General features: G+C 33.5%; 1 protein-coding gene across 1 annotated transcript; it reads right to left on the bottom strand.

The window, feature by feature from the left end:
- Positions 1–419: 419 nt before the first annotated feature.
- LOC149545071 (transcription factor MYB17-like) lies at positions 420–3,865 on the bottom strand. Its single transcript, XM_089796494.1, has 3 exons — positions 3,685–3,865; positions 2,356–2,485; positions 420–1,471 (listed from the first exon to the last, which is right to left on the bottom strand). Exons 1-3 carry the CDS (start codon positions 3,815–3,817, stop codon positions 700–702), a joined length of 1,035 nt encoding a protein of 344 aa, XP_089652620.1. The 5' UTR covers positions 3,818–3,865; the 3' UTR covers positions 420–699.
- Positions 3,866–8,456: the final 4,591 nt, after the last annotated feature.

The following is an 8,456-nucleotide window of genomic DNA, read 5'->3' as shown; positions in this document are numbered from 1 at the left end:
GATGTTTAATTTTATTTTTTATAAAGTTTTTATTTTATATATATATATATATATATATATATATATATAAAGGTACAGACACAAACGTATATATGAAAACAAAGTTGTGAGCAATTAAATTCATGTTTAAAAGTGGTAGGTTTATTTTAGTTTATTTATAGAATTTAAACATTTATAATAATGTAACCTTGTTTAAAAAAAAAGAAAGTTTGTATCAAAACATAGTAGATTTAGTTTCTTTTTATTTTTAAAATTTTGATTGGTAAAAATTCCGAAATTTAATCACTAGTTAAATTCTCCTCATTGTCTATAGTTCTGTAGTCTATGATAAGAACTAAAAAAGAACACAACAGATGATTACAATAATAACAAAACAACAGTTGAAAAAGTGGAAGAAAATATATTTGCAAAATTACATTGATAAAAAGTTGGTCATTTGCCGATACTTTAACAAGAGAAAATGTACACAAAAAAGACCAAGATCACATACATGGTTCTTAGTCTGAGGCCTTGGATCTGAATACAGCTTATGGAAACAGATCTCTTTCAAGAAACCAAACAAAAACAAGAAAAACAAAAACACATTTTGAGTATCTATCAAGGTGTATTTACACCATGCTAGAAACATGATTGTTTTGGAGGTTGGTATTAATAATCTATCTCAGTCTGAAATTTTTGCATAAAGACTACAAGTACACATTACTCCAGCAACAGTTCTTGCCATGACCAAGCTGACTGTTGCTGATAACTTGAGTTCAGTTCTGTAATCATGCAGCTAATGTTGTTGCTGTTGTTGGAGGCATTATTACAAGTAGTTATATTAGCAGGAGTGTTATCAGGAAAGTCAAGAAGAAGGTCTGCCAAACCTTGAATGTCAGGAGAACTAGAGGATTCTTCATTGGTGGGTTTAGGGTTATCAAGATGAAGTTGATCAGAGTTGCAACCAGAGCAAAATGATGAAACTGGGCTTAGCGTTTGATCATTCCAAGAGAAGGCATTTCCAAGACCATCATGGTCTACAAGCCCATGGGGGTCATCATTCTCAACAATGTGATTGTTACCACTTTTAGGGTTTGTGATGAGAACTGGCTCCCTCCTGAAGGCCTTGCCTGCTTCAGAGTTCCATAGCTTCAAGAAGAGATCAGTGGGTGCCTTGGTCTCTATATTTTCACTTCCTCCTCCTCCCATCAACTTGTTATGAGAAGAGGAAGAAGAAGAAGATGAAAGCATTGAATCTCTTGACAGCCTTGCTTCAGCTTCAAGCCTTGCAATTTCCCACTGAGACATGTGCCTCATGAGGGCTGAGGATTGAGATTCTTGAGATCCATTTGCACTGGAGACCTCAGATTTTGGTGCATGGGTCGAGGGATCGAGTCCCATCCTCAACAGCTTCTTCTTCAGATGGGTGTTCCAGAAATTCTTTATCTCATTATCAGTTCTTCCCGGCAGCTGGGAAGCTATGGCAGACCACCTGCAGAAAAAAATCAATGGATTAAGATTAGCAAACAAAACCATCAATGGTCAAAACTAATGGGACAGGCTAATTTCTAGACAAAATGCACCAAGGACAAAATATAGTCAGACTTTTTTTTTTTCAGGTTTACCAAAGCATTGTGATTTTTTCTAAATTCTTTATTGTTTTCAACTGCAAACTACACAGATCATGAAGATCAAATGCTAAAATTTTCAGACAAATCGGTGATACTTCGATTTTTTTGAAAATTGATCAACTATAGTTTATAGGGAGGATATCAATAACTAACTATGCTTTTAAGGGAGAAGGTACATCAAAAGACAGAGAAGGGATTAGTTTTCAATGCAGTATGACGTCTATTGCTAGAAATGGTAAACACCTTTTGGTGCACTTATTACCCAACTGTCTCTCTAGTACAATTGATTATTGTCGGTTCCTATACACCATTTCAGGAAACATTGGGTCGCAACGTCCATGGTTTTGGGGGGTAGGGGAAAGAGTACTAGTTATAGTGTATACTTTGAATTGTTAATAAGATATTGATGGTTTTGGGGGATAGGGGAAAGAGTACTAGTTATAGTGTACACTTTGAATTGTTAATAAGATATTGATGCATAAGTATTGACACTACAGTATTATTGAGAGACATTTGTGTATAAATATTTATAATTGCTTTTGAGCAGATATAGTGCATACAGACAACATTTGAAATACCCCTTTCAACCCTAACATATCTCACAATACTATCAACAATTGAAATATATACCAAAAACAACCAAAACAAATCATTAAACTACGATTTATCACTTAAAATCTATATGTACGAAATAAGATATATTAGCTACTAATATGCTTTCCCATAGTATTTAGATTCTTACTACCTGTTCCCTAGAATTGCATGCAACTGAATGATAGTTCTTTCTTCTTCTGGTGCAAATGGGCCTCGCTTAATATCAGGTCTCAAGTAATTAGTCCAACGTAGGCGACAGCTCTTCCCACATCGAAGAAGCCCTGTGCACATACATGTTTCATACATTACCAACATATATATGTAACTTCACATGAAACATGTTTAAACTTTTGAAAATAGATCTCAAGTCAGCAATAAGCAAACAGTCAAATGAAGCCGTACAATTTCATACTTATAGCCATTTTAGACTAACAGGATCTCATGAACAAAGAAAATCACATTCATTACCATTTTAGCCTCAAACAAGGTCTCAGAAACACAATAAAGCAGAAAGTGGACTTTAAACATAAGATTTTCATAACCATTTTAGCCTCAAACAGGACCGCATAAACAAAATAAAGTAGTATCTTTGTACCTGGAACATTAGGTGTCTACAGTCTTATTTTTAGATTCAGCTAAACAAATTTCACACTATTGGATACTTGCTCAAAGCTTTGCATGTAAAAAACTGTCTTAGAGTAAGATGAACACAGTTTCTCAATATATTCTTCAGATATTTTCAAGAACTCAAGAACACCACATTGTAAAAATAGTATAAATTCACAAGTTATAAAGATGGTCTCTACATATACCCATATCTGCAAACTGTCATATTTTCTACCTATCTGCAAAATATTGTCAGACAAAATAGTTTCTTCCCATTCAACCTGCCATTCCATTAACCAAGCACCACAGATCCTAATTCGATCCACCACCTTGACAATCAAAACAAGCCTCTTTAGAGAAAAAATTTGTAAAATTCCTTAGCATCATAGACCAACAAGTTATTATGTTCTTGGCCGTCTGGCTGCTTGGCAACATATTGTAATTGCGTTGTTCTTTACTTCAACTACTTATGATTGTATACAAATTATAGATTTATGTTAGCCGAATTGAGAAACAAGAAATCAGATGTAACTCTTGAATTTTCACGTGATAATCAAAACTCCAATTTCTTATATAATAATCAAACCTCTTGATATTATGATAATCAAAACTCTTGAGCTTGTTATATGGCAATCAAAATCTATCTACATACTTCATTTCCCCAAATGAGTATTAGTATTCCTCCAAATGAAAATGGTATCATATGATGCATGCAATTACGAGCCAACTTCCTATAAACAGAAGTGAAATGAAATTATAAAGTTCCTTATATGATGAATATACTTCATTATCCAATCAAGTATCTTATCAAATGCAAATGATTTTCCATGTGGGTCTAAATCAAATCAATCCAATGTTCTACTTGTTTACAGACCAGCTTGCCTAGGAAGAGCTCGCCAGCTTCCATGGCCATTTTTTTGAATATAATCAACCAGCACCTTGTCTTCATCAGGTGTCCATGGCCCTTTTTTCAGCCCCATTTTCTCACAACAAGGGGCTCTACCCATTATTGGTTTTCTTCGACTAAGTCTTGAAGGAATAGAATAGAATAGAATAACTGAGTCTGATATAAGGCAGGGATTGCAGAGGATGAATGAATGAATTAATCACCTCCTAGTTGGCATTCTTAGAAAGATATAGAAGAAGAATGCAGCTACCGAGATTGTGACATCCACTTAAAGAAGTAAGAGTGACATATATTAACCAGCAAGGTTTGGCGTGGCATATTCCCCGATGAACAGGGTGGAGTGGGCCATCAATATTAAGTGCAGCCCAATCGAAAGGCAATTCAAAGCTGCTAATTGAAAGGCAAAGAATTGGTCTACGTGTTCAATCCCATGAACAATGTCAAGAATTCAGATTTTTAAAATGTGAACTAATAGCATTTCTACACATAACAAAGGCATGGCTTTATCTTACCTGTAAAACTTTTAGCTCTTTAAAATGTGAAGTAATAGTAATTGATCACATAAAAAGGACATGGATTTATCGTACATGTGAAAGGTTTAGCTCTTTTAAATGTGAACTAATAGTATTTGTACACATAAACAATACTTGGATTTATCTTACCTCTAAAAGATTTAGCTGTACTTATCACCCAAATAGAACGTAAAATTATGTATAGAAAGCCAATGATCTGACATCACTGTGTGCGTGAATATATAATATCATATTTTTTGCATGCATTATATTGTAATATTGTAATGCTTCAACGTGGATACCGTGTGAAGTTTCCCAGTCAAAACATAATGCAAAGTCGGTGAATGCATCTTATGTTTAAATGTTAGATGTGATGTTGCATGGCATTTATATCTCTGTTTAAACTGCTTGGAAGCCCCAATTGGGGACCGAATGAAGTGAAGGGCTTGGATAGTACAAGGACACGGAAATGTAAAACCAAAGCCAGCCAAAAAGGCAATATTATGTAAAGAGGACCAATTAACAACTATCTAATTTAGGAATGTAGTTTAAGAATTTTAAGGAGGTTCGATAGGACATTGCAAAACATTTGAAGGATTGTTGGATTGTTGAAGATCAAATCATTAGATACTAGCTATTAGTTATTTTTTAATATTTAATTGAAAGAATTTTCAAAGAGGTGTTCAATCTTAAAGCAAGAATATGTAATAATGGAAATATCCAAACAAACTAATAAGCAATGAACACAACTGAAATAAACATCACTAAATCATTATCAAATTGGCCTGCAAATGTAGATCGTACAATCAAAATAATTCCCATGTAGATCAAATGTGTTCGCATCTTGTTCTTCCAACTATCATAGTTATCACCATCAAACTTAGGACTCTTCTTCCTTAGTCTCAAAAGTAAATCAATGGTTCCCTACGAAATCCTATTGGCAGAATCATGCATGCTTCCTATAGAGGCTTCAACTATGGTTTGGTTATTATACTATCTAAAGGAAACTCAAAGTATAGAAATGCATTGCTGGACCAAATTGATCATAGAGGAAAAATTGGATAGAAGAAGGATCATGTGGATGAAACAAAATATCAAATGAATGATAAAATGGAATGATAGTATACATGAATGCCTAGATACCAATGATAGAATAAAGAAGTTTACAAAAGAAAAATTCAAGAGTCTCCTATGGTCAAAACAAAATGGGTGCAAAAAAAACTAAAAAACTATCATATTAAAGAATTTAATCCAATGAGAGATCTAGAGGAGAAGGAATACATAGGAGCAAATATTAGCTGGAAAGCCAAAATGATCATTACGCAACTTAGAACGAACTCACATCAGTTGAGGTGTGAAACTGGGAGATGGATGATACCAAAAAAGGAGTGGGAAGAGACAATTTGTCTTTTTTGAAACATAGGAGTGGTGGAGATAGAGTGACATTTGATCATAGACTACCTAGCCTATAATGACATCTGCTCCAGCTATGGTGATATTCTGAAAATGGACAATTTAGTTACTCTTTTCAAGGAAACACAACTCAATAGGTCAACAAACTTAGTGGTCAACATTCACTGTCAAAGAACAAATTTGAAGAAATAGTTCCAAAAGACTTGAGATTCTAGACTTTTGACTTTTCTAGGTGGTCCTAATGGCTTCTTTAGCCTTATGGACATTATTAAATTCTTTCATTCATTCATTCCTGTAAGCCATTGTAGATCTCTCCAAGTTGTTAAGCTTCCTTCTAAAAAGTGACATGATGCTCATATAAGAATTTTCAAGAAGTAAATTCTACACACGATTCAAGGGGGAGGGGGGCAGGGGTTAAATCTGATCTTTTGCAATTATAACAATGATGCATAACAATAAAAAACCATACATCATAACACGTTGTTTTTTTCACTAGAAAACTCTTGATCTAAGGGAAAACCTCAACAAGGATGACACCTACAAGGTAATGTACTAATATATAAATTCCTTACGATGGCATGACACCTATTAGGAGTCAGATATAGTACATTTAGAACAACAATCCTTATTAGAGAATAATGTTGTTAACATTATAGGTCCAGTTGACACATGGATAGACTATTGATGTATTGTATTGGTCATAGGCTTGTCAATGATGATAACATATATGTTTGATATCATGACAAAAATGGACTTTGTACATTGAAGAGATTTATTGAGTCAACAAAGTTGGCGCAAAATAGGTTAAGCTATGCAAGCTTAGGATTATTTTCATAAATGATTGTAGATGCTACATCTATGTTCTCTTATGTTTATATTCAGTATTGGATGAGTTACAAGTAATTTGGTGAAGACTAGTAGTAGACTAGTAAGTAGGAAATTATGTCAAACTTAGTTGCTAGTAATTTAGTTGTATCTTACCAATGAGATGGGCTTAAGGTGAGTGAGCTTGGATCATGGTTGAAGACATGTTCATGTTAGCATATCTTAAAGATCATTCTGGGGAGATTATGGATGCAAAACATGTGATATATTTCATTGGAAGATTATTTTGTTAGTATAACGAGTTGATCCTCATTGAGGAAAGTGTTAATTGTATTGTAACATGTGGGAACACTATTGTGATGATGCTTATGAAGGTGTGTATGCTTTAGTATGGTCTTGTGTAATCATTGTACATTGGAAAATCCTTAATAGGCCAACTTAATTAGTTATTTGTTACGGATATAAGGAAAGTCATTTCTTTGTTGTAAAGACATGATGTTTTATATATGTGATGTATATGGTTAGAGGATGCAAATTTGACTAGAGCAGAGTAGAGATAGAGTTGGATGTTAGTTTTGGACATCAAAGGAATTGTATTGGCAATTAAGTTGCAATATTGGCCAGTTCAACTTTTGGATATATTATCCCAAATATTTACTCTTCATTATTGACTAAAGAAATTTGGATAGTGATTCAATTATCTTCCTATCAACCTTTAATAGGGTTGGGACCTTCTGACAAGGGCTCAAATTCTCCTAACAGGGACTAAAGTACTAATTGCATTACAATTGGCTCCTAGCAGGGTCACATACTTTCACAAGGAAGATTTATATTATTAAATCCATATTGTGGGTTACATCTCCACCGGGGTTTTCCCTTTGATCAAGGGTTTCCCTAGTCAACAAATTATTGGGTCACTATGTATGGTTTATCTCTTGTTATGATTCATTGTTTCAATTATTAAAGTTAGATGTAATAAGTTAGATATAAGTTTAACTTGCTCACAACTAATTTATCCCCCACCCCCTCTTAGTTGTGTGGGTGGATTTTAATTTCTAACAATTGGTATCAAAGAATTAGGCCCTTGATAAGGAAGCTTTGCAACTTAAGGAGACCCATGACATTCAGGAAGGAAAATTCGATATTTGATGGAGATAACTATGAAAATTTGAAGGATAAGATGAAAACTCATTTGATCTGCATGGGGATTGATTTTGGTTGATTACAAAGTCTAAGACTATAGTGAAAGAAGAAAAAGAACTACTCATTTTTATAGATGAAGAAAATAATCTCTTTATGTATAACATATATGTAAGAGAAGCAGTAGTCTCTACACTTCCAAAAACAAAATTTATTGAGGGAAAATGTGTTTGAGTTGCTTTTGACATTTGGTACATATTAGAGAAACTTTATAAAGGTGATACATATATACAAAGAAGGCTAGGTTACAAAGTTGAAAATCTATGCTTGATAGTGCCAAAATGCAAGAAGATGACTATGTTAGGTCATATGTTCAAATATTTATTGATATTGTTATAGGATTAAAAGGCTCTAGAGGAGCAATATTATAAGATTAAGTATACCACACAAGTTTGATATCTTTAACTTTTAAGTATGATACTAAGGTGATTGCAATAGACGATATTATTCCACTTATGAAAGACTTTTATTAATAGTGAGACTTTGATAGGAAAGTTGCAAGCATTTGAATCTTATATACTAAAGGATAAATTTCTTAGAGTTCAATTTTTTTCAAAGCTAGTGTATATATCAATAAAATAGTACTAACTGAGAGTGAAAACACTAGTGGCGATTATGCTAGAGATTGGGCAGAAATGTAGAAAGAAGAAAGGAAAATTGATGAACTACTTTCATTGATTGTGAAAAATGAAGATCTAAAGGTAAGAAAGTTTTTACTTGTTGGCATTGCAAAGAATTTGGTCATTTTTCTTATCAATGTCCTAAGAGAGAAAGAAACATTAAGCATAG

Source organism: Cupressus sempervirens, chromosome 8 (assembly GCF_028749045.1).
Source record: "Cupressus sempervirens isolate cs-2001-9-10 chromosome 8, ASM2874904v1, whole genome shotgun sequence".
NCBI lineage: Eukaryota > Viridiplantae > Streptophyta > Pinopsida > Cupressales > Cupressaceae > Cupressus > Cupressus sempervirens.
This window is presented reverse-complemented; position numbering and strand designations above follow the sequence as displayed.

Excerpts from the sequence above, each read along its gene's own strand:
- LOC149545071 (XM_089796494.1), bottom strand. The coding sequence starts at position 3,817 with ATGGGTAGAGCCCCTTGTTGTGAGAAAATGGGGCTGAAAAAAGGGCCA. Across the intron at positions 2,486-3,684 it reads AGCTCTTCCTAGGCAAGCTG|GGCTTCTTCGATGTGGGAAG; the intron begins GTCTGTAAACAA and ends GTATGTGCACAG. Across the intron at positions 1,472-2,355 it reads CATGCAATTCTAGGGAACAG|GTGGTCTGCCATAGCTTCCC; the intron begins GTAGTAAGAATC and ends TTTTTTCTGCAG.